We start from the raw sequence: 26,586 nt of genomic DNA, 5'->3' as shown, positions 1-26,586 counted from the left end.
TATGCCTTTCTATATATTTTGAATTATTTTAAACTACTTTGTAAATGTTGTAAATTTAAAGGTAGAACATTCAGTATTTCTGAGTCTTATAGAACTTGTACATTTCATACCGTTTTAATTGTTGACAAATTGGGTATTTTTCTTTGTTTTGACTTTTGTGCCTGTTGTTACTGTATAAGTGTTTTTACAATAATTGAATGTAGTATTCATGACAATGAAACACTGAGTGTGGGGAAAATAAAAATGGAGTTTTGTGCCGGGTGGTGGCGGCGTACTCTTTTAATCCATTCTAACACTTGGGAGGCAGAGGCAGAGGCAGAGGCAGAGGAAGGCAGATCTCTGTGAGTTTCAAACCAGCCTGTTTTACAAGAGCTAGTTCCAGGACAGCCTCCAAAGCCACAAAGAAACCCTGTCTCGAAAAACCAAACCAAACCAAACAAACAAACAAAGTTTTGTGTAGAAAGAATGTGCAGCTACATTTGAGAATTACAAATTCATTGTAAGTACTGCAGTGAAAATTTATAAATGGACTTCCTGATTTAGTTCCATTTTCTTTACTACAGGATCGATGTGTTAGGTAATGTTGCTAATACTTACGGAGAATTTCTAATTTTTCAAAGTCTTAAAATTGTGTGATAGCCTAAGATCTTGACTTTATTTCTCTAAAATATATTAACTATAAATTAAAGTTAGCTATATTTTCCTCTTATATTTAAAAATAAACAGGGCACTTGCTTTGAAAAGTAGTTTTAAAACCTTAATCATGTTTGAATTTAAGGTTTTTGAGGAAAACAAACAGTATGATCTTATATAGATTGAACCAGTTCTTACAAGTCAAAAGATTGTAGTTCCATTAGCACTGGAATTATTTGCAAATTAAATGGAAGTACTAGGGGAGCATTGTCAAAGTTACTACTCATTACAGCTATGAAATATTTCAATTCTTTTTTTTTTTTTTTGAGCCTTTCTTGACACAATGATGTTATGTTGTTGGCAATCCATTAACCAACCTATAAGTGAAAGTCAGCCTGAAAAATAGATACAATTAATTTTTTAAGATCTTAATGCTACAACATTGCTGTTGGGCCTTCCAGTTGCCTTATATTCTTTTTTGGAGGGGATCATTTGGAGACAGGATTTCTCTGTGGCTTTGGAGGCTGTCCTGGAATTAACTCTTGTCGACCAGGCTGGTCTCAAACTCACAGAGATGCGTCTGCCTCTGCCTCCTGAGTGCTGGGATGGATTAAAGGCGTGCGCCACCACCGCCTGGCTCTTATATTCCATTCTTAAACTAATGTGGTGTTAACTTTACTTGGCCATGGAATCCAGTATTACTATACATAATCTGTTAGCATCAGATGTATAGAATGGTAGGAAAGCAAAAACAGGGAAGTGACTTAACATGTTTATGACAAAGAGGCACCTTTAAAAAAAAAAAAATCTTTCCAAAGAGTGCTTTTGAACACTTGGAAAGAAAGCAAAGAAACTGTTCAATGTTGCTACTCTGTCTACTGAAATCTACAGCCTGTAAGTAGAGCAATTGGGGTCATACAGTTTTTTGAGGTTTTTAATTTACTTTGCAATGCATATTTTTAAATGTATGACTGAGCCTTATGCATTTTAAAATGAGTTTTTTGCTTGTTTCTTAATGTTACTCATTTGGATTGCTCTTATAATAATAAACTCTTCTTGTATAGGAATGAAATCACCAGGAGAACAACTGGTGTGTCTACCACCACTGGAGGCCTTTCCTAACGACCCTCGGGTAATAAATAGAGAAAGAAGTTCTGATTACCAGTTTCCATCCTCTCCGTTTACAGACACTGTAAAGGGCACCACTGAGGAGGAGGACCTGTTGACAGGTCCAGTGATGACAGTGGAAGAGCAGTGTGTGCCAGCAGCAGAGCCTCCTACAGTGACTAGCGAAACTACAGAGAATACAGTGTTAGGAGAGTTCCATTTCTTTTCTAGAAAGATAGAAGAGATTTTGAAGCAAAAGAATGTTTCGTATGTTAGTACAATTTCCACACCTATCTTTTCAGCACAAGAGAAGATGAATCGCCTTTCTGAGTTCATATACTCTAAGACTTCAAAAGCTGGTATACAGGAATTTGTAGATGGTTTGCACGAAAAACTAAATACTATTATTATTAAAGCATCAGCTAAGGGTGGGAATTTGCCACCAGTAAACCCTAATCATTCTCATACAACCACATTGAATCCTCTGGGAAGGCATGTTGTATCAATTTCTTCAAGTGATTTCAACAGTAAAGACCTTTTTGAGCCACTGTGTCCTGAACCTTTAAAAGATAACAGTTCTAATGAGCAGTATTCCTCTTCAGTTGTAATAGAAATGAATCAGCCACACCTCTGCAAGGAGTTAATGTTGACTTCTGATCACACTGTACCTAGTGATACTGCCCTGGAGTCAGTAGAAAAAGAAATATCAAAATCACCCAACGATATAAACATTTCTGCACAACCAGCTCTTTCAAATTTTATAAGCCAGTTGGAACCTGAAGTATTTAATAGTTTGGTTAAAATAATGAAAGATGTCCAGAAAAATACTGTGAAATTTTACATTCATGAAGAAGAGGAAAGTGTGCTTTGCAAAGAAATAAAGGTAACTATTGAGAAGGTAATCATAACTGCTATATAAACTTAGTGGTCTGAACTCTATAAAATTGAATTTTAAAGGTGGCCATAATATATTTTCTGAGTTTGGTAATTCATAATTGAATAAAATAGGAGTGCATTGAACTAAACATAGTACCTATGATTTCAACATTATAGATGCCAAAATCTTTTTGTTGAATTTTAAAGATTGTATGTATAACTATAAGGGCCTGTAGCTGCAGCTCAATTAGCATATGTGGTAAGCCCTGAGTTTGACCCCCACTATCATGGGGTAGAAGCCTCTTGCTATAGTGCAGATTTTCTTGATTGTGAGATTAAAAAAAAAAAAAAAAAAAAAACCTCAGGTTTTATTCTTTTTGGAGGGTACTAAGTGCACGTATGGAGGTTCTAGGGCAACATGTGAGAGTCAGTTCTCATTACTGCATGAGCCCTGGGTATCAGACTCAGGTAGTCAGGCTTGGCAGCAAGTACCTTTACCTACTGAGTTATCTTGCTGGCCTTTGATTAGAGATTTTAAATAAGGCTTGCTTACTTGGTTTTTAGTGAATGAGAGAGTGAACGTAGGTTCTGGTGTTCAACTGTCCAAAAATGGCATAGTGATAAATTCATTTGTCATTTCTTAATACCCTGACCATGTCACAGCTTTTAATAAAAAAAAAAAAAAACAAACAAACAAACAAAAAAACTTATGCTCCTTAAAGACTTTCAAAGCTATAGAATACTATTTCAGGTATTTGATCTTGGGATTTTGAAGTAACTGCTTGTTCCCATTTATGGACTCTTATTGTGACTGGAGTTTCTGTGTGTTTTGTTAGAGGAAGCAGAGGGACTATAAATAACTCAAAACACTAAATAATTCAGAAACTCAGTATTGATAACAAACGCATCCATTTATCTTTGTTTGGTTTTTTTTTTTTTTTTCCGAGATAGGGTTTCTCCGTAGATTTGGAGACTGTTCTGGAACTCTCTTTGAAGACTAGGCTGGCCTGAACTCACAGAGATCCGCCTGCCTCTGCCTCCTGAGTGCTGGGATTAAAGGTGTGCATCACCACCGCCCTTCTAAGGTATCTCAAGCTAAACAAGGTTAGCTTGTTTGATGTGGTATCCCAAATAATAGATGAAGAGCATTGAGATGGTATTAAAAGGATGCATAGCAGTGTTGTGCTTTCCTTATGTTTTCTTAGGAAGATGAAGAGACTTGGTTGCATCTTTGTCCTCTGTAATTGAACATATAGGGCTTCTGAACTTTCCCCCAACTCTAGAAACACATTTCTTTTTTTTTTTTTTTTTTTTTGGTTTTTTGAGACAGGGTTTCTCTGTATAGCTTTGGAGCCTGTCCTGGCACTCGCTCTGGAGACCAGGCTGGCCTCGAACTCACAGAGATTTGCCTGCCTCTGCCTCTTGAGTGCTGGGATTAAAGGCGTGCGCCACCAATGCCCGGCAAGAAACACATTTCTAACACAGAACTCTGGACATAGTTGCATGTTGGTGTAGTACTAGCAAGAGAGTTAAGTTGAACACAGTGTAATTCTCCCTTTTTAAAACTGGATTGTTAACCCATGTGACATCTGTATTGAAGAGATAGGAAATACAACCCTCTATGAATGGTGCTTTGAATTATGGTGTAAGTTATTATTATACGGAGTAAGAAATTAATCTCTTTCAAATCTTATGAAAAATTAGGTTGGAACATTATTGTTATTTTAAACAGGGTAGCCCTTACTATCCTGAACTCATATATAGACAAACCAGGATGGCCTCAATCTCAGCGATCTACCTGGCTTTGCTTTATGAATGCTATTCCTGGTTCTTTTAATCAGTGGGAATTTTCTTGCTAAAACTTAGGGTAAAAGGTTCTAATAACAATTTAAACTACTAAATATTTCTGAAATCAAACTGTTTTGTTACTATATCAGTTAAGCAATAGTATTCAGAACAATTTGAATTTTGAATTTAGAAATGTAAAGTGAGCACAGTCACCATCAGTCCTGTCAGATAATTTACTTTTTCATTAATAAACTAAAACGTAGTTTGAGATCTTCCTAAAATCTTCAGAGTTGAAGGCATTGTGGAAAATGCTGCCCCACATTTGAGTTATGCAAAAATGTTGTCTTGACAGGTGGCCTACCACTTGTCAAGCCAGCAGGGTTTAGATTATGCTATCTGACAAGCTCTGCTAATATAGAGAAAATAATCTCCTATGTCTTTGGAATGAAGAGTGTCATTTCAGGATCATGCACTTTGCTTTAGGGCTCAGGGTTTGGCCAGCAAGCAATATATAAGGGAGCTCTTCAAGGATTTCCTATGACCATGAGAGAAGTGTGAGGAAGTGAATAGGTGAAAGAGTGAGTAAAGAGTGAATGAATAATATAAAAGAAGTATGTGTATGAGTAAATGAGTGTGGATGTGAGATTGAACATGTATATGAAGAGAAATATGTAACAGTACATAGACAGATGTTGCAGCTGAATATAGAACTATGTAACTGGGCAGAAGAGAGATGTATGTATGTAAAGAGATTGTCAAGAGATCATTTAAGTAGAAGTAAAAGAAGGTTACCATCAGGAAAGCATGTGCTTGTTCCTTTTTTTCTTAGGTTACCAGCAGAAAGTGTGCTTGTTTATTTTTATTTTATTTTTATTTATTGTCTTATTTTTCATCAGATAGAAAAGTCTGACAACCCTCAGATAAGAATCTTTCCTGCTGGGCATTGGTGGTGCACACCTTTAATCCCAGCACTCAGAAGGCAGAGGCAGGCGAATCTCTGAGTTCGAGGCCAGCCTGGTCTACAGAGTTCTAGGACAGACTCCAAAGCAATACAGAGAAACCCTGTCTTGAGAAACAAAACAAAAAAGAATCTTTCCTAAGTTTCGCTACTTTAAGGCTTTCTCTTTATTACCCTGGTTCGGATCTGGGAGCTGACCTTACATGGTCTGTGTCACCATTGCTCATACCGAAAATGCCACATGAATTCTTTTTGAGTTTTGGATTAAATAATATGCAGTGGTGACACCCATGCTCTGAAGGGAAATATTTCTGGTAATACTGTCAAAGATCCCTAAGAGCCAGCCTAAGGAAAGGAAAGTGGAAACAGGGAGTGGCTAATATTAGGTCCTGGGTTTACCATAATTGAGGTAAGTGGGTCAAGAATCTGGACTAATTGTTGGGATATGATGAACTCGCCAGTCTTCTAAAGTGAAAGTTCATAGTATTTAGATAAAGCTTATTAGCTTATATTTCACGTTTACTGTTGGATTGGAAATTGGTTTGGTAAAGTTTGTTAATGTTGACTTAATTGTTTTTCTTTGACAGGAGTATCTTATCAAGTTAGGCAATACAGAATGTCATCCAGATCAGTTTTTGGAAAGAAGATCGACCTTAGATAAACTATTGATTATTATTCAAAATGAAGACATTGCAGATTTCATTCACAAGGTAGGCTATTAAGTCCAGTTCACCGGTTTGTTTTCTAAAACTAAACCATTGTTAAATCTTATTCTGAGAACAGAACTTTTTTTAAAAATAAAGATAAAACTTAAGTATCTGTCCAGGAGCCAGTTTGTGAGAATTGTATATGTGAAGTTGTGTGTTATGAGTCTTCCCTGTCATTTAGATAAGATTAATAGATGTGCTGGATTCTTTAGTTCTGCTAACTCTTCGTACTGTTATCTACATATGTATGTCTAGACAATTTTTTTTTTTTTCCATGAGTCCCCATTTACCTTGGATTTGGAGGTATTTTGTCCTCTTCAAATCAGGCTTTTAGGGCTGGAGAGATGGCTCAGAGGTTAAAAGCACTGACTGCTCTTCCAGAGGTCCTGAGTTCAATTCCCAGCAACCACATGGTGGCTCACAACCATCTGTTATGAGGTCTGGTGCCCTCTTCTGGTGTGCAGATATACATGGAAGCAGAATGTTGTATACATAATAAATAAATAAAATCTTTAAAAAAAAATCAGCCTTTTAGTAATATTCTAGCACCTTGGCTCTCCTCCCACCTCCCTACTCCATCCCCTTTTTAAAGACAGTATCCTGTGTAGCTCAGGCTGGCCTCCTAATCTTTCCTCCACATCTCAGATAGGATGACACCTGGCTCCTGGTTTTGAAATCTGGCTGGTTATAGGTTTAAAGATACATTAGCATTTTATCCATTTTGTGTTTTCAGTCTAATGTAAACTCCTTTCCCTTAGTGTTCTGTTCATGCATATTGGTTTACATTATTGGGAAGTAATACTTCAAATATTAGTTTTGTGACTATCTAGAGGCAATGATGAGTAATAATGTTTTTTTGTTGTTTTTGGTTTTTCGATACAGGGTTTCTCTGTGGCTTTGGAGGCTGTCCTGGAACTAGCTCTTGTAGACCAGGCTGGTCTCAAACACAGAGATCCACCTAGCCTCTGCCTCCCGAGTGCTGGGATTAAAGGCATGCGCCACCAACGCCTGTCGAGTAATAATGTATTTTTTTAAACTTTTTTTTTAGGTTATATTTATCCATCCTATTTCTGGTTTAACAGGTACCTGGCTTGGTGACTTTAAAGAAGCTCCCATGTGTTAGCTTTGCCGGTGTTGATAGCCTGGATGATGTTAAAAATCATACATACAATGAGTTATTTGTGTCTGGTGGCGTTATTGTGTCTGATGAATCAATTCTAAATCCAGAGGTTGTCACAATTGGTAAGAATGAGTGTTATTTTCAGCATGTTATGTCTGGGTTATGGGTGCCTTGGGTTTTCAGGGAATATTAAAACTAAGTGATTAAAAAATGACACCTGTTGTGTCACTCATAGCTAACTGGGTTATTTCTATCTTTTCCTGAGCTTTTGCCACCTCTATTTTCTCCATTCTGTCTTTATATATGCTTTCATGCAAATCTGGTCTACACTGCCTGCTGTGGCACTTGGATTACTCTGGTGGTGGTATTATTATTGGATATTTGTTTTGTTTGCAGGTGTTTATAAAAGAGTTTTAAGGCTATAAGGAGTTCCCTTTTCCCTCAGTGCAAGATGATGAGTACATGCTACATAGAAAATAATCTATATAAATGTGAATAAGAGATTTTTCAAAAACTTAGGTATGGCATAGACTAATACTGACTTTAAAATCTTAATTTCATTGTTCCTAACAGAGAGCCTTAAAATTTTTTTGGCATTCCTTGAAGAACTTAGTACTCCAGAAGGAAAATGGCAATGGAAAATCCACTGTAAATTCCAGAAGAAACTGAAGGAACTGGGCAGGTATGATAAAGAAAATACTGCACAATTGTTGATTTTTAACATTGTGCTCACAAACTTTTTTCCTTTTTTCTGGGTTTGTGGATTATGAAGTTTTCATGTATGTCAACAGACAATAAATGTGTATTAATAATGAATACTCCATTTCCCTTAATGAAGAAGTGGTATTCTTGTTGACATAGACAATTTGGTGAAGTTCTTATAGTTAGAATTGATTTAATCTGCTTCTGGGTCTGCATAATCACAAGGATCAGAAATTTTCTTATTTTCTGTGATTCTAGATTTGAAGCACATGTTGTGAGCTACATTTCAAGCCTTTTAAAAATATATTAATTTACTCTTTGTATTATCGATGTATTTTGGTCATATCTACTCTTTAGCCAACTCTTCTCAGACCTCTCCACTTAACCATATCCTCTATGTCCTCTTTTTTCTTTTATAACCCACTGAGTCTAATTACTGTTGCCCATGCACTACTATTTTATTAGGCTGCCCAGTAGAGCAGGACCCACTTACCAGACCACTATCAGCTGCCAGTTGTTCCTCAGCTAGGGGTAAGACCTCATAATTATCTTCCCTACCCATGCTGGAATTTTGGCTGCCTTGATTTTGTGCAAGTCTTGGGTAGGCAACACCAGCTGTTGTGCATTTTTTGAGTAAAACACCCTTGTTAAAAGTCCAAAAGGAAGTTTTTTGTTTTTGTTTTGTATTTTCTGTACATTGGTGTTTTGGCTGCATGTATGTCTGTGTGAGGATGTTGGATCCCCCTGGAACAGGAGTTATAGACAGTTGTGAGCTGCCACATGGGTGCTGGTAATTGGACCCAGGTCTTCTGGGAGAGCAGCCAGTGCTCTTAACCACTGAGCCATCTCTCCAGCCCCCAAAGGGAGTTTTTAAGCAGTACTCTACAATATCTGGCTCTTCTGCTCCCTGTTTTACATAAGTTCTCCAAGCCTTAAGAAGGGTTGTGATATAGACGACACATTTTATCATTGTAAAAACTGATCTATCTGTATTTGCAGTCTAAATCTGACCCTGTGCCAAGTATGTACTTTAGGTAACTAATCAAATAGTCAAAGATTGATCTCAGTCTGACAAGTTCCATTAGAACGCTGATTTATAATATGTATGTTTGTGTGGTTTCTAGCATGTCTGGACATTACTTCTTCTGAGTACTAGTTACTTAAAAAGCTCCATGAACAGTTAGTATAGTATGTTGGAAATGCTGTATATTGTTAGTACAGTGTCTTCATAACATAAATGTTAAGTCGTAAAATTTTGTGTGTGGAGCCATGAGCTTGTGGAGTACACTCACCTGTGCAAGTAGAGGCCAGTGCAGGATGTCATTTGTGTTCCTCTTTTTCTCCACCTTAATTGACTTAAGACAGGGTCTTTCCCTGAACCAGAAGCTCACCATATCAACTACAGTTTGCTTTGGAGCTCTCAAGAACTGCCAGTCTTTGTTTCCCATGCTGGGATTGTAGATGCATCCAGCTGTGTGGGTTCTGTGGATGTGAATCAGATCCTCATGTTTGCAGAGCAAGTGCTCTTGCTCACTGAGCCTTTTTTTTCTTTTTCCAGTTCCCAATTACTTTTTGAAAGTTGATTTAACTCCAGCTACCCTGCTATTCACTTTGTAGACCAGGCTGGCCTTAAACTCATGGGCAGTCCTTCTGTCTCTGCCTCCAAAGTACTGGATTAAAAGCATATACCACCACAATTAGTCTAGGTCACAGGTCTTTTGATTGCCATAACACCCGTTAACATTCTATGAGTCTTAAAATTCAGGGTTAAAGATTTCCGGTGTTTGATTATGTATAGTAGTTAAAATACTTTTATCTTTTTGAGACAGTCTCACTATATAATTCAGAATGGCTTCAAACTCAAAATCTTTCCTCAGCTTCTTAAATGCTGGAATTAAAAAAGTTGTAATGTACACTTGGCTAATACTGAACTTTTTTAGACTTAGTCATTTTCACAGCCTATAAAATAAGCAAAGGGCAAGTATTAAGTTCATATATAGTGTAGAACATAACTCACCCAAAGGTGTATCTCCAGTTTCTACCTTGGAGTATTATAAATAGCTTAAAAGCCACATGTTAGGAAGAATTATACTCTATTTGTCTATTTGTCTATATATCTAGGCTATCCACCTCCTGAAGTGCTGCAATTATAGACATATACCACTGTGCCCAAAATACCCAACTTTTTTTGTTCTTTAATGTTCTTAAAGTTTAAGATTAAAGCTAAGAATAATTTAGTAAATAGAATGACTGGTCCAGGTTTTAGCCTAAATGAATTAAAAGGTGTTCCTCCTCCCAAAACATGCTTGTCAGATCCAGTTTTCCTTCTCTCTTAACCAGTGTATTAAATAGTAAGCCCCAGCTTGCTGTGGTTATTAGTTTCCTCAGCCAAGAAGTGCTTTTAATTAACTGAAGCAGAAATTTCCGTAGTGAATTTTAAAATGCCAATATCCAGATACTGAACTCAGCTTAATCTCACAGATTGAATACTAAAGCTCTGAGTCTGCTGTCTCTTCTAAATGTATATCAGAAGAAACATCTGGTTGAGATTTTGTCATACCACAACTGTGATTCACAAACTCGAAATGCTCCAGAAATGGACTGCCTTATTAGGCTTCAGGCTCAGAATATACAGCAGCGACACATAGTCTTTCTAACAGGTAGGAGCTTGCTCTTGCTGATATGGGAGTATGAGTGAAGTAATTTCAGAGGGCTGGAGTGGGTGTTAAATTATAATTCTGAATATATGGTGGAAAGGATTTTGTTGACAGTAGGTATCAGTTTATTTACATTTTCTTTTTTTAATTTAGAGAAGACTATCAAGATGGTTTCCAGTTATACAGATAATGGAATTGTAGTTGCAACAGCTGAAGACTTTATGCACAACTTTAAAAGTCTTGTGGGATATCACAACTCAGTCACAGAAGAAAATCTTCCGCTGCTTGGTGCTAATGAGACTCTTGAGTCACAGTCAGGTAACTTTTTAGTAGTTTTCATTTTTTTTTTAGGTGAGGCAGAAAGAGGTTTTGTTTATCCAATAGTGAAATGTTTTATTGAAACCATTTACCTTCAGTGTCAATAACAGACATCACCTTAGAACTTAGTATATATAAGATCTACCCATTTATTATACTGTAGTCAGTATAAGCTGTTAGTATAGGCTATGCATTCATTCGTCTGTTCCATGACAGCACATGCTTAAAGGATGATTTTTCCCTCTGAGGGTATATAAGCTTTATTGCCTGCTGTTTGCTGTCAGTTTTTATTAAGGGAGGCAGATAGAGGGATTGTTGGGCTACGAAAGGTCTTCGGATGTATGTGCTATTTAATACAAGGTTGTAAGGATATCTTACCATCAGTCTTCTGTGAGATGGCCTCTGCTTGGTTCCAGACTTTAAAATAAAAGTTTTTCTTAAATTATTTTTGGCAAAAAGCAGAGATGACTGAGCATTCAGTAGAGTTAACCAGTTTAGTAATTCAGTGAAGCTACATGTCAGAAGTTTTATTTTATATTTGTCTTATGAAATACTGAATTACCGTATAACTTTAGATGCTGTTTTGACATTAACCCCTTTGGAGCTGGGAGTTGGGATTTCCCAACATTAAACGTGAACACATTTCGCAGAAGCTTTTAGCATCGGATTATCCAGACACTCATACCTAGTGTGAGTGTTGTGACTAAGTGAACTTGTGGCAGAAGACCAAGCTTTAAGGGATTGTGGACTTTGCAGATCCTGACGCACTATGTTGTGTGAGTAGTGTATAATCTTACAAACTAAACAAATTGTGTATTTCAATAGAGGAGGGCTTTTTGTTTTTTAAATGTAGCTCTTTTAGAAAACGGTGAAAAGGATGAAGAGGATATGTCTCTGGATTCAGGGGATGAAATCTCACATATAGAAGTATTCAGCAGTTTTCATTCAGAAATATTGGCGAGAGAAACCAAAGGATCCAGTGGAACAGATCAAAAAAAGAATATTCAAATTGAATTGCAGTCATCTCTTGACGTGCAAAACAGTTTATTAGAAGATAAGACTTACCAAATTGATTGTGAAGAGAGAGCTCCTATTGATAGAGTACGCTCTGAAGGAGAGAACAGCAATTCAGCAGAACAAGATTCATATAGCAACGTTCAGGCTTATCAAAATCAATTAAAAATGTCCCATCAGTTTAGTCATTTTAATGTTCTCACTCATCAGACGTTTCTGGGGACACCATATACCCTTTCATCAACTCAGTCTCAAGAAAATGAAAATTACTTTTTTTCCGTTTACAAAACCTCAGATAGAGAGAAATCTCCATTAAGTTAAGGATGTGTCCAAAGATAAAATTACAATGACTCAAAAAAAGAAAAAAAATAAGGTTGTCGTGGACTTTTTTAGTTTCTTAAAAGTGAATTGATGATTTAAAAACAAGTTTCCTAATGTCTTTTTTTTTACCCCCACTTATAAATCATGGTGGTCTGTACCATATGTCACATCGGAAAATTAAAGTAAATATATTTTTTGGACATACTGTAATCAGATTAACTCATGTTGGCACCTTTCAGTTTTATGTTACCTGTACTTGGGCTTCAAATTGAAGTCTGTTTTATATGTAAAATTTGATGTTTATAAAAGAATGGTAAATAGTAATGACTTTCTTTAATGTCAGATGATAACTAAATTTGCTGAAATGTCAGTTATTTATTTTGATTAAAGCTTTTTGTATAGTGTTTTTACACAGGTATAAGCCAGCAGTGTCAATATTTACAGGATTTTGGCTCAATACCTCAAGCTATACCTACAGTGCAGTTGCATTTTAGGTAGTAAACCTATGTCCATAATACCAAGTCGAATTTTTTCAATCTTTAGGTTTAACTATGTAAAAATTTAACTTCACTTAAATTTTGGTCAGCCTTTTGAAATCCTTGATAAATACCGTTTTGTGTGATCCTATAGTCAATCAAATGAACTTTTAAAAATGGGGCTTTGGTTTTCACTGGCATTAGATAATTTGAAATAGGTCTTTGAGGTGGTCTAAATTAAGAACTAGTTAGGCACTTTAGTGCTATATTAAATCAATACAAAAACTATGGTGGAGATAAATTTTAAGCCCTTATATAACTTATATCTGTTGCTTACTGTTACTGTTATCTTCAATATTGTGAAAACTGGGGCATCTCCACTTTTAATACAATGAAAACAAAATTTACAGAAAAGAAAAACCACAGGATTCTAAAATGAATTTGAGTTGTTTCATTAAAGAGTCTAGCTCAGTGAAATTCTTACAGAACAAATTAGCAACACTGTTAACAGATCAGGGATCTCCAGACTCTGTTATGGTAAGTAGAAAGTACTTTTACACCCTAGTATGACAGAGATTTTTTTTCTAACTGTAAACCGTTTTATTATATATAAAAAAATACAGCATTTTTCTACACATGAAGTTTGTCATTGGGTGCTTGAAAAACGCAGTTGAGTGGTTAGCATATTTAAAATGAAGAACTAAAATTATCTTCTTGGTTTGCAGTTAAGGGTATGAGATTCGTTTCCAACTCCTTTTGTTTCTGGAGAAGACCCTGCAATCACATTGATAGTTTAGTGAAGGTGTATAGTCAACTTAAATACATGATAAAGAAAAATTACTGAGCTCAGGATAGAATTGTTATAGTGGACCTCCTTCTTTGGGTGTTACCTAGCTAGAGTGTTTTCTACTATAAAAGCAACAAGGATGATTTCTTTTAAAATTACTGCAACTGTGGATTTGAAATCCACTCTCAAGTGCTCTTAATATCATGAGAAGACACAATGAGAGTCTTAATATCCCCACTGTTTATCTTAGCTCTGCTGAAACAGTGTAAGAGTTATGGTGAAGTGTGGACATCACACTCCTTTCTCTTGTTCCTTTTTGTGAGGTTACCAAGGTTGAGTCAAGCTGTATGTAAGCAGAGGTAGCACTTAAAGGATACAAGTAAATGAGTATGAGCAGGGGTAGTTTTCTAGCTTTAGGTAGAATAATAAAAGGTAAGCAACACATGAGCCAAATTCTTCTTATATACAATGTAATAGGCTCCTGGATAGGTTTCAGCACATTACTGGGTTTTATTTTTGCCTGTATAAAAAGCTTATGTAAAAATCACAGGAATGGGGAAAAGTCTGGTGAATACTTCCATGTATATAACTTCATTCTTGGAACAGATCTATTCTGTTCTAATCTTTAAAAAAAAAAATGGACCATATTGGTTAAAATTCACTAAAACATAACTGTGTATTTGTTTCTTTGTTTGGTTTTAGCACTTTATTGTGTTTTGATGTTTAAATGTACATATTTTTAAATAAAAATTGTCTTAATATCCAAACTGTCTCGGGACTTTCATTCTTAGGATACAAACACTGCCACCATATAGAGAGAACAAGCATGTAAATTTACTTGGTGAAAAGCTCATACCTGTCTTAGTTCTGAAAGCCCCTTAAGGATAGCTTGCTGTCGATCCCTGTTTTTCACCAATTTAGGATTAAGAAGTGGATCCCTGGTATGGTCAGAGTCAAATAGCTCTTGCTGGTCACAATCTGAAGGACAGATAAGGTTTAAAATAGTCAAGCAAATTATTAGTAATTAGCTGTAAAGGTTTAAAAAAGTCATAGCTGTAGTGTGTTAAATCTTTAATAGACTAATGTTGAAGCATTTAGGGTTGGGAGTTCACTAATTTTTTGTTTTTAAGTTATATTATGTGTGTACATGAGTACTGCTGCCTGTGAAGGCTAAAAGCCTTGAATCACCTGGTGCTGGAGATGTTAGGTGGCATTGTGCCACCTAATGTGGGTGCTGGGAACCAAACTTCTGAAAGAGCAATAGGAGCCCATTACCACTGAGCCATCTCTCTAGCCACTCATCTTCAATTTTTATAGTAATGCTACTCAACTTACCACGAGATTTTTGGTATTGGTAGTCCTGGGTTTGAGGCCTAGACAAGGGTGCATCCGGATCAAGATAATAGATCTCATTTGTTCGAACGTAGGGAATAAAATGAGGTATCTCAGACATGTCATCTGATAATTTTGTTTGACCATCTCCTAAGGTCAGACTCTCTTTTTCAAAGTCACTATTTTTTAATGGTAAGTGTAATGAATTAGTCTGAGTTTGTTGAGTTCTACTGTTTACTGCTGGTGATGACTGAAGCCTATTAAAAACAAAAACAAAAACCCAAACTTTAATAAGAAATTGCATATTTTTATAACTAGAGCCACAGATAGTTGAGAGCCACCCTGTGGGTGTTAAGAACTGAACCCATGTCCTCTGGAAGAGTAAACAGCCAGTGCTTTTAACTGCTGAGCCATCTCTCTGACCCCTAGAAATCGCATGTTTTAAACATATCTAACCACATTGCACTTCATCCTAGATTTGCCTGGTCTACCTTAAATACTATATATAATAATCTAAGGTCTATAATTTTTCATGAAATAGGACAATGGAGATATACCCACACAGGGGAGCATTTAATTTAAACTGTTCGATTCTAAGAGTCAACATTGGGTGGGTTTAACCTCATTTCTCTTTACATGATTTACCATGAAGGTATGCCTGTGCTATCTAAACTAAAGTTATGTTAAGAGTTCTGAGACAAGTCTAAAACCAGTTTGGTTTATGCACAAAGATAAAGAATAAAAATTTGACCAGTCTAAACTTCCCACCTAATTAACTGGATTTCTTTTTTGTTTAAAAGAACTGTTTTTAAGCAGTCTATTATTTTCCTATCTGACTTATCCAATACTGTCTATTCCAGTATTGATAGACATGGAAAAGTCAAACCAGCTTAGGCCAGTCCAGCTAAAAACCACTCTATATTAAACCTTTACTAAATCAATGAAAGCCAGCCATACCTCTTTCCTGTTATTGCCTTCATCTGCACATGGAACTGTCATGCAAATTTTGAATGGGTATTTTGTCACCGCCCCCCCCCCACACAAAACACTAAGTAGATAAGGAAGTAATACACATACCATTCTTTAATGACTGAAGGAGTTTTCAGAGGTTCTTCTACCTAAAAGATGGATAAAACAAGCAAACATGGAGTAGTGACATTTTCACATGTCCCCAGATACTTGTAAAACATTGTGTATGTGTGTGCATGAATGTATACATGCAAGTCAGAAGACAACTTAGAATTGCTTCTGTCCTGGTAGCACAGGTCTCAGACTCAACCCTGATAACCTTATCAGGCTCTGTGGCAGGCACCTTCACCTACTGAGCTTTCTCATCAACTTCTCACACAAGCTTAAATAATCTGGGCATATCTAAATAAGAATATTGTATGGGATACAGTATAGTCCCAGGACCAAGCCAGGAATTATTTCTACATGGACAAAATATATGAGTTTTACACAGTATAATTAACTCACAAAAACTTCATACAGTTACTTAAAGGAAGGCAGTCAAAAAAATGGTCAGCCCAAAATGCTACATCACAGTGAACTTTTAAGTTAGGATGACCATTCCAGATCTTTGCTTAGGTTTTTGGTTTTTTTGTTGTGTTGTTTTCTGAGAAGGGTTTCTGGAACTTCCTATGCAGATCAGGCTGGCTTCATACTCCCTAGCGATCTCCAGAGTGGTAGGATTAAAGACATGCCCCATCACACCTGACTCTGTTTTGGGTTTTATACTCACTACCATGATTTTATTTACTTGTTCACCATAAAAAAAAGCTTTATATCTTCATTCAGGATTTATGTATCCTGCTACATTCCATCCTTTAACCGCCTATTATTTTTGGTCTCCTAAATTGTATGCTTGCTAAATTATAAGTTTTTGTTTTTTCTTTTCTTTTCTTTTTTTTTTTTTTTGAGATAGGGCTGGTTTTCTTTACATGTAAGTAGTATTTCATTTTATGTATGACATTTTCATATGCATTTGCATATAGAAGCATTCATCTGCATAAAGGGTATTTGGCATTTAGGGCTACACTCTCTGATGTAGCTACTCAGTTCTGGTGTTACATAACAGACAGGTTATATTAACAAGTATGATCTCTGACCTCTAACATGATTTTCTATAGCCTACATAGATGAACCATAGCCTTCTGAAAGCATGGATTTGGGTAACTACTGAGTTCAGAAACATTAATACAAACTTAGTAATCAAATAAAAGAGCCTTACCTTTTTGCTTAGATGCAACCTGATGTCTGACTCAGTTTCTCGATGAGATGAAGCAACTTCTGGTGAAGTGTGTCTATTTTGGGAGAGGTTCTCACGGTTGTTTTTTTCTATTAGGTGAAGCAGCTCCATCTGCCTTCTTACCTTTTTTTCTTCTTTCTCCCTCTGGAGATGGACAGGGTACTTTGCTGATGCAGGAACATATCTTTTGAGAGGCTTATTTATATTCCAAGCAGGCCTTTTAGGACATTTCTTCATAAGTTTCTGTTTCTCTGGTCTTCGATACTGATTACACTGGTTATTATGCCAGCTGTTTTCTTTGTCTAAATTAGTGCCTTTATCCATACTTAGTTCTTGCTTGTCTTTTTTAGTGCTGATCTGTCCATTAAATTCTGCAGAAATCTCTAGAGAAGAGTTTCTAATGTCCCTCTCTGTTAGTGATCCACAGCATGGTAGTGCATCATTGAAAATTCCTAAATTTAAATCATCTAAATAAAAATACAAATGATTAATTTTAAAAGCATGGTAGAAATATAGTTTTCTCAAAGATACTTAATGACCTGATTAGTTGCATTTGTTTATTTAGGGTGGTGGGACATGCCACATGGTATGCACAGGGAGACAAAGGACAACTTGTGAGAATTGGTTCCTTCTGCCATGTGAACAAGGATGGAACTCGGAGGTCCCCCACCTTGGTGGCAATCTCCTTTACCTGCTGTGCTATTCTTCCATCCCTAAGAATTTAATACTCAAAATGAAACTATTCATTAAAGAACTGCTAATTATCCTCTTTAAAAGAAGCTGCTTATTTTGCTTTTATAGTCTAGAAATGACTATTCTAAACAGTCCATATAAACACAGAGCCCTGTGCTACAAACCTATCACCCCAACAATTAGCAATCCAAGACAAGAGAACTGGAACAAGTTCAATGCCAGCTTGGCCTACAGAGTTCCAGGGAGCAAGTTCCAGCCCAGCCCAGACACTATCAAAAAAATAAAAGTGATAGACTGGCTTATTCAAGTAGTATAAAATTCTTAGAGTTTATAACCATGTTAGTTAGAAACATGTCAGAATTTCTTTAGGCTAATTCCACTATATAAAACAGGCCTAACTTTATTCATCTGCATAGATGAATAAAGATCCACAACATGGATAAACCCATATGTCATGCTGAAAGTCAGAGTAAGCCAGACATTAAAGAGCACTTACAGCATAATTCCAGTTACATTAAAAGTACACAACAGGCAAATATTCTAAGACACAATGAACTGGAGAGAGCTTAAGAGTCACTATGAGTTACTTATTGAGTATTGTGCTCAATTCCAATCCACAAACACTAAAACGAATGAGATTAGCATGGCCTCTTTGCAAGGATGACATGCAAACTGGTGATGTCCATATTTTTAAAAAACATCTTCCATGGAAAATAAATTTGAATACTGAAATGGTTCTAAAATTGTGATGGTAACTGCACAAGTATGTGCATGTTAAAAACAAACAGAGCTGGCATAGTGGTGCTTGCCTTTAATAGTTGAACTTGGGAGGGAGAGGCAGTAAGATTTCTGAGAGCTCCAAGCCAGCCTGGTCTCCATAGTGAGTTCCTATGCAACAAATAGCATCAAATGGGTAAGATCTGGGCTAGATATTTAGCTAACTGTTCAAGTGCTTCCCTAAAACTACAAAGAAAAGAGATCCCTTTATTTTGTTAAAAACCTCAAATTTCTAGGTAGAGATATAGCTTAGTTTGGTAAAGCACTTGCTTAGCATGCACTATATCCTGGGCTCACTCTCCAGTGTCACATAAAAGAGGCATAGTGCTCCATAACTGTAATCCCAGTGTTCCAATGGTTGGGGCAGAAATTAGTTATAGGTTACCCTTGTCTACAAGAGACCTTGTTGCAAAGACAAAAATCCTCAGGTGTCTTCACTTTGAAAATGAAACAAAACAATAAAATACTTTACATGAATACCTGTCTGAACTCCAGCGTCCTTCTTGGGAGAGGCTGCGGAAATAGCAGCTGCACTTGTTTCATCAGCAGCTTCCTCAGCATCACTTCTTGAACTGGAAATGTTAGTGGATGCCTTATAATCCATTTGTGCTGTGTCAAATAGCAGAGAGAAACAGACCTTAAAGTGACATGTACAATACTAACAGACTCCATGTGGGGCTAGGGATACAGCTGGGCAACAGTGTCTGCCTAGCACACAAAGCCCTGGGTATGAGCCCTTGCACTGAAAGACAAAGGTACAGTACCGGTAAAAGACTTCGTGACTTAATCACCATAAACTGTAGGAAAAATTTTTAAAGGCTAGACTTACAGTGTAGCCTAAATTTACTATTAAAAGTTACCTATATTCTTAGGCCTTAATGAATTTAAAAGAATGAACATTAAAGTACACATTGTACCTATGTCAGGATTACTGTGAAATTTTTTTTAAAGATTTTATTTATTATGTATATAGTCTTTTGCCTGCATGCCAGATCTTATCAAGGTGGTTGTGAGCCATAATGTGGTTGCTGCGAATTGAACTCAGGGACTCTAGAAGAACAGTCAGTGCTCTTAACCGCTGAGGCATCTCTCCAGCCCCTTACTGTGAAAATTTTTGTGAAAAAGATACTGCAACATGTAATGTTTCAGGGCAGCTTTCTAAACTATTAAAGATGGCTTGGGTGAAAAGCTTTTGTCCCTTTAAAAATATCTAGTTAATGTGTGTTCCTAAGGATTTAGAGAGGTATTTAAAACCATCTTCAAAACCAAAACTGTAAATAAAATTCTGATTAATCACTTACAGCCAAGATTTTTAATCAGCCTGGAGGCATCATGGCCTTTCTGAGTCAGTTCTCGGATCCTCTGCTCTTGTTTCAGTCTCTGTGCCAACTCCTGAGCTCGCTGCATTGTGTGGAATAGCTCATTTGTCTTTAGAGTCATCATTTCCTATCAAGATTGACATACACAGTAAAACAATTAACAAGCACATTCAGTGAAGTAAGTGACTGTTCCCATTCAGTACAAATGCTCAAGCTTTCCCTACATAGCAGACGCTGGTCTAGATATCAGCTGAAGAACAGTCAATAGGGCCTTTTAGAGATAACAGTTCTAACGTGTTTTTTTCTTGCTATTAGACAGGGTCTCTCTGTGTAGACCAGGCTGCCCTTGAACTCCCAAATGTTAGGATTACAGGTATGCATCACCACTATGCCGGTTGTCTCTTGTCTACTCAATGAAACTGGAGTGCAAATCATACCTTTTCACATCCCATTTTTGAAAGACCAAGTAAAAACTGGCAACGAAGTACAGACTTGGTGTTTTTAAAGCTGACAACTGAAATAGCACTAGGCGATCTGCTCTTCTGTCAGCTCAGCTCAGACACAGCACTTGGACCACCTCACCTACCCTATGAGTCAATACGGAGGGCTTTGCTGACAAGAAGACATCAACTTTTGTAAAGACTATTACTGAGCCTAATAGAAGCCTTTAACAAGCTAGGAATTTCATCAGCAATCCCAACCAATCATTACTCTTTTAATATCTAGAATCATTATTACTTTAGATTTACTTAGGGGTGGGGAGGTGGTAATGTTGTACCACAGTGGGGGTCAGAAGTCAGCTTTTCAAATCCTCCCCTGAAACATGGGTTCTAGGTACTGGTTGACAAAATCCCTTACCTGCTGAGCCATCCTGTGGGCCCAATACCTAGAATTATTAGTAGGTTGTATATATCTACTCCTGAAGCTTGGTGTTGCATTCACCCTGGCCATCTCTCATTAATAGGCCAAGCGTGCAGCATCTGAGATCTGGACCATGTGAGGGTGTGACCCTGCCAAGTCTCCCTTTCCTTAGCTGTAATGTCTCCACACATGAGCTGCACAATTCAAAACGTGCAGACACCCACCCTCTTCGTTACTTTCATGATACGGACACCTACTTCTTTCTGTTTCTGCTTAAGAATGTCTTCTTCATATTGCCTCTGCATCTCTTCCCGTTCCCGAGCCAAGCGCTGCTCCTCTTCCTGTTCTTCCTTCTTTCTTTGTTCTTCTTCCAGCTGCTTCTTCCTGCGGTTCTCTTCTACCTGAGCCATGATTGCTTTCTAGTCATAAATAATTACAAGTTACTGTCACAAGCACTGGTTTTGATGAAAGGATACAATTTATCAGTTACACATACAATGGAGTGGGGGTTAGAATTGTACTTGTGTGGCATGTGTATCACAGAATCAACTAATCACAGTACTCACCACATTGATTGATAAATGGGAGATGCTCTCAGCTTTTCAATGAGTTCAAAAAAGAAAATTAACTGGGCCAAATTACTCACAAACTGTTTAAAAGAAATGCTGAACCTGGCCCAGGCACAGCGCTGTGTGCTGAGTCTGTGCTCGTAACAGTGTTTGCTATGTACTGAGGGTCTTATCTGTGCTGGGAACAGTGATGAGTGCGTATCTGTGGCACCTGTTACTCAGAAGACTAGGTAAGAAAATGCCTGAGCCACATCTTAGTAACATGGCAAGGGCTCATTTCAACACACAAACCCTTTAGACAAAAGAGAACTACAAAAGTCACTCAGACCATTGTCCCTCTATGTTAGCCTGATAAAAGAGTTTTAATCTCAGCCCTATATTACCTACTAGATTGTTTTGATTTTTTTTGCATGTTTTCATTCAAAGACCCTGACAGAACTCTGAGGAAGTAGCCAATATTTAATAATAGTACAAAGTCATGTATACAACATACTCATTTAATGGCTCCACCAGAAGGCAGGCAACACGGCAATAATACTGTATGGGCCTCAGCTCAAGCTTAATTCTAATATGATTGTTAGTACTCAGGCATCTGTACTGGCCTGCCCTTAGGGTTCTGCCAGGATATGCCCTCAGCTGCAGCCACTAAGAGCACCACCTGTGCATATGCACTACGTTCCCTTTTAAAAGGGCCCTGTCCACTTCCCATCTCTCTCTCTGCTTCTCTGCTTGTCTTGCTGTCCCCCATGCCCCGCCTCTTTTCTGCTGCTCCTGTGCCCAGAAGCCAGTCCCCCCCCCTTCCCTAATAACAACAATGATGCCAGTTGTGTTAAGAGACTAGATTTACAGCAGGATATAATTAGACCCAAGCTGAAATTTTATATCGGAATTTCCAGCTGTGTGTGGTGGCATATGCCTGTAATCCTGGGATTTGGGAGGTGGAGATAGAAGATCAAGAATTCAAGACCAGCCTTGACTACATAGCAAGTTCAAGACCAGCCTAAACTACATTAAAGCGTGTGTGTGTGTGTGTGTGGGGGGGGGATCAATTTTGTATTACTTAGGTATATGTTGGCCATCATGACTTGCTAAGGCAAAGAACAATGTTTTAAATGTGAGGCACAATATGGAAACAGGAAATGTTTTACAATGTGATACCTGATGTTCTAATTGTTTGTACCGGCGTCTTTCCCGCTCCTCAATCTGTGCTGGGTCTAAGAGTGCAGTCATAGAACGGAGAAAGCTGTGAAGCATACACTAGTTATTCAAAATGCCAGAAAGGTTAACCATTTTTTGCTTAAGCAACATCTGCTAATCATTTCTGTTTCAAAGAAAAATGCCAAACTAAAACAAACTGGACATAGTGACAGTCCTAGTCAAACATACTTTCTAAAGGACTGAATATGTAAAGTAAACTTACTTTGTTTTCTGACTGTGTGATACAGCCATGTCTGGAACAGGCTTGGCTCTCTGTTCCTCCTCTGAAGGTTCCACCTGGATGGCAGGCGGAGGTGTGTAAATGCTGCTGACATCAGCCAGCTCCTGAGTGTCAGGAGAGACACAAAACGACTCCGGGTGTTGGTGTGTTAACTGACAGGACAGCCGAGACTGAGACCCAGGAAGACTCTTTAAGGAATCAAAATGGATTGCCCATCTGTCATGTTCCTCACCCTAACAGTGACAAATAAGAAATGCTCAGAACTTTTCTACTACTCCCACACAAAATTATAAATGACAAACACTGATCAGCTGGAGAGATGGCTGCCCTTCCAAGAAGAGACCTGGGTTCAGTTCCCAGCACCTACATGATAGCAAGCAACTGCCTTCCTCTAGTTCCAGAGGATCCTAACTCTCTTCTGGCCTCCTTGGGCACAGTACACATGTGGTGCAGGCATATATGCAGGCAAAACATCTGTACAAATAAAAAAGTGAGTAAAATCTCAAAAAGTAAAGAAAAGTAGTTTCTGCATCATAAAAATTAACAATTGCATTTTTTGATTCTTTATGTAATTAGATAACTATCTTGGGAATTTTTAAAAAATTCATTTCTAAAGTTTTAAAAAGCTATGTAAAACCACACATTCATGCTATGAAAACAGTTTCATAAGGATAAATGCTTAATTTGTCAAACAATTTCAGAATATTTATAAGTTTATGTGAGTAAAGACTTGGAATCTTACTTCCATTGAAGCCATAACTTCCTGCGTTACCTTTGAATATATCATTTTTTCCTCTGTTTTCCTTTGCTGGTCATCTTCTACTTGTTTACTCAAGTCTTCAATCCATTTTCTTTGCTGCTCCTGTTTGACAGTGCTGCAAGGATACTCTGGCAGTCCTGCTTCCTGAACAAGACAGTAACCAACAGAAGTCAGGCCTGGAAGTATAAACCTTACCAGGTCATTGACACAGATCTAACCCAGTAAGGAAGGCATTTATCCCTAGGAGAAGCAATGCTGTCAAACAAAGAATCTGACCACCCTTTTGAGGAGACACACTCTGACCCGCAGAATTGAATTTTAAACATATACTGGTAGATGGTGTAAAACATCTAGGTATACAGAAAGAAAATGTTTTAATTGATTCTTCATTTAAAACACTCTATAAAAATGCAATTTTTGGAAAGAATATTCTGGTGACTGAGTAGATCTTCCAGAATAAAAACATCGAAACAACCAAAATTTATCCTACTTTACAAGTACTTGCTTAATAATGTTCACATAGCTAGGAAATGCAAACAACCTGTATGGCCTTTGACTGATGGACAATGAAATATGGTACATATACGTAATGAAATACAATACAACTCAGCCATTTAACAAAAAGGAAAGAAAGAAAAAGAAATACTGATTCATGGATTGTGCAGGTAAATGGATGAACTAGAAAATATACTGAGTTAAGTAACCCAGGCACAGAAAGACAAATGCTGAATATTCTCTCACACCCATGATTCCTAGCTCCAAATCTTTAGATGTGAATATATAACCTAGAGTAGCGGTTCTCAACCTGCTTTTCAGATAATTACAATATGATCCATACAGTAGCAAAATTACAGTTACGAAGTAGCAACAAGATAATTTTATGGTTAGGGGTCCCCACAACATAAGGAACTGTGTTAAAAGGTCACAGCATTAGCATCATTGACCTAGAGACCACTGACCTAGAGAAACTGCAAAAACCAGGAAAATAAACAGGATGTGGGGGTGGGGTGAGGGGTACTCCAATGAGATAAATGGTATGTAATACAAAGGGTAAATGGGGAAGGGGCTTCAACTGGGGAGTAGGAGGAGGGAAAACAATACGGAAGGAGATGGAGGGAGGAGGGATAAATTTTAAGAATGCTTAAAAATTTTTACAAAGGAAATTATTTAATTAATAGCATTGCTGTTTTATATATTTCTGAAGTTTCTCTCTCTCTCTCTCTCTCTCTCTCTCTCTCTGTGTGTGTGTGTGTGTGTGTGTGTGTGTGTGTGTGTGTGTGTGTGTATGTACACAAATGTATATAGTTTAAATGAAGTTATATCACTTGGGGTCATTGTACCCCACCAAGAACCATAGACTATCTAACAAAACCCCTAGTACCAAGCATAGGAAACCTCCTTTCAAGCTGCTGGTCAGAAGAGTGCAAAAGACTCCTAAAACAAGATAGGGTATTTCTACTTAGTTGCCTCCCAGAAATTGAAGGTAAGTCCATATTGCTGAAGACATCACATCCTTAAAGGATTTGAGCTGGAAATGACCCGAAAGCATCCTTCCTAAAGACTAGTTTTCATAGTACAGGAAGTTAATATATAAGCTGCTAAGGGAGGAAGCAACTGATTGTCCTAACCAGCTGTGATGCCACAGCAATGACCAGTATAGCAGGATATTCCTAATGTGACAGTAGTGGCACTCAAGTTGATTATCTTGGCAGTACAACAGCTAATTGGACTCAAGGCCCGCTTAATAGGTAGGAAATCATGCTTGCTACTGTAAATCTAGTCAACTACTTATGTGGCTAACAAGGTCATGAACCTTAGAGAACCTACAACTACCACTTCCCTAAAGCAATGTAGTTCCTAACTGTATTCTAAATACTTATCCTTATGCCCACAGGTAGATATAGATCTCACCTCTCATCAAGAAGCTTCATTATGCAGCAGCAGCAGCAAATCATTATAGAAAGACACGACTTGTCAAAGGCCCAAATGATACTCTACAACACAACACCTACATCTAAGGCTCAAAGAACATCACAGAAGAGGAGATGGAAAGATTTTTAGCACCAGAGGAGTAGAAAGTCTGCTGTAAGTGTGTCTTCTAGCTATGACACCCATGAAATCTCAACATGGCTACCTAAAGAAGCCATGAACAATTCCAACAACAGTTGACATCCCAGCGAAGGGGGGACCTACCCATAGATGAAGACTTACAAGCTGAAAGGGAAAGAATTAAATTAGTCTTCCCCAAGGATGAGCCTCCTGGTTATTCAGTACCAAGTGGTTAGTCCTAGGAACATGTACATGCAGGCAACACTGAACTAACTCAGCAGGTTGTATTTATATGTTTGTTTATATGTATGTGTAGTAACAATGGATAAAAAACGAGAAAGCTGTGAACTTGGTAGGGGAGCAGCACATGAGAGGAGAATGATATATATTTTAACTAAATTTTTAAAAGTTATTTTCAATTTGACATTACTTAAAACCCCTCTGAAACCATGACTTAAATGTTTAGCGTCCAGTTCAAAATCCTAGCTTTTTACGATTATTTACCATGCTTAAAAGTTTTATCTTCTTAGAATCTTTTGCCAAATTAAAAAATATATATATCCTAGATATGTCCTTCATCAAGATAGGTAATTTAAGAGTGAAAATTTTTACCAAGTCATCAAGTGTTTCTTCTGTGTGGATGTGAGATATAGAGGGCAGAGGTCATCCAATACTCAGAAGCCATCGACCTTGCTTTTGTACACAGGGTTTTGTCACTGGAACCTAAGGCAGGTTAGGCTGATAGCCAGCAAGCCCAGTGATCTGCCTGTCTCCACATCCCCAGTACTGGATCACAGCCTGCAGCCGCACTCAGGCCCTCCTGACCCCACTGTTTCATTATGCTTTTGTAGATCATTGTTTTTTTGGTTTTTTTTTTTTTGAGATAGGGTTTCTTTGTGTAACAGTCCTGACTCACTTGGAACTCACTTTTTGGACCAGGCTGGCCTCCAACTCACAGAGATCCACCTGCCTCTGCATCCTAAGTGCTGGGATTAAAGGCGTGTGCCACCGTCCGGTTTGTAAATATTAATCTTAATCTAGGCTTTTTGTTTTTGTATTTTGAGACAGGGTTTCTC

General features: G+C 37.5%; 2 protein-coding genes across 8 annotated transcripts in view; one reads left to right on the top strand and one right to left on the bottom strand.

Moving 5' to 3' along the window:
* The window catches only part of Tasor (transcription activation suppressor), a 50,226-nt gene extending 37,994 nt beyond the window's left edge, over positions 1-12,232 (top strand). For 2 of the 5 annotated variants that reach the window (XM_035452256.1, XM_035452255.1), the window contains 7 exons: positions 1,821-2,623; positions 5,950-6,072; positions 7,152-7,311; positions 7,763-7,871; positions 10,373-10,551; positions 10,702-10,866; positions 11,442-11,832. In XM_035452256.1, the coding sequence (XP_035308147.1) occupies positions 1,821-2,623; positions 5,950-6,072; positions 7,152-7,311; positions 7,763-7,871; positions 10,373-10,551; positions 10,702-10,866; positions 11,442-11,497 (1,595 nt within the window). In that variant the 3' untranslated portion in view covers positions 11,498-11,832. Of the gene's footprint in view, positions 1-1,697; positions 2,624-5,949; positions 6,073-7,151; positions 7,312-7,762; positions 7,872-10,372; positions 10,552-10,701; positions 10,867-11,441 lie in introns of all 5 variants that reach the window. The other 3 variants (XM_027389608.2, XM_027389607.2, XM_027389609.2) reach the window with 2 other exon arrangements.
* Ccdc66 (coiled-coil domain containing 66) overlaps positions 12,057-26,586 on the bottom strand; it is a 29,535-nt gene continuing 15,005 nt past the window's right edge. For 2 of the 3 annotated variants that reach the window (XM_027389610.2, XM_027389613.2), the window contains 11 exons: positions 23,474-23,605; positions 22,684-22,934; positions 22,422-22,506; positions 20,952-21,113; positions 19,816-19,960; positions 18,995-19,123; positions 17,027-17,511; positions 15,874-15,914; positions 14,800-15,053; positions 14,321-14,442; positions 12,057-13,451 (listed from right to left, as the gene is read on the bottom strand). In XM_027389610.2, the coding sequence (XP_027245411.1) occupies positions 13,365-13,451; positions 14,321-14,442; positions 14,800-15,053; positions 15,874-15,914; positions 17,027-17,511; positions 18,995-19,123; positions 19,816-19,960; positions 20,952-21,113; positions 22,422-22,506; positions 22,684-22,934; positions 23,474-23,605 (1,893 nt within the window). In that variant the 3' untranslated portion in view covers positions 12,057-13,364. The remainder of the gene's footprint in view (positions 13,452-14,320; positions 14,443-14,799; positions 15,054-15,873; positions 15,915-17,026; positions 17,512-18,994; positions 19,124-19,815; positions 19,961-20,951; positions 21,114-22,421; positions 22,507-22,683; positions 22,935-23,473; positions 23,606-26,586) is intronic. The other variant, XR_004772252.1, reaches the window with a different exon arrangement.

The sequence above is a fragment of the Cricetulus griseus genome (genome assembly GCF_003668045.3).
Source record: "Cricetulus griseus strain 17A/GY chromosome 1 unlocalized genomic scaffold, alternate assembly CriGri-PICRH-1.0 chr1_1, whole genome shotgun sequence".
Classification (NCBI taxonomy): domain Eukaryota; kingdom Metazoa; phylum Chordata; class Mammalia; order Rodentia; family Cricetidae; genus Cricetulus; species Cricetulus griseus.
This window is presented reverse-complemented; position numbering and strand designations above follow the sequence as displayed.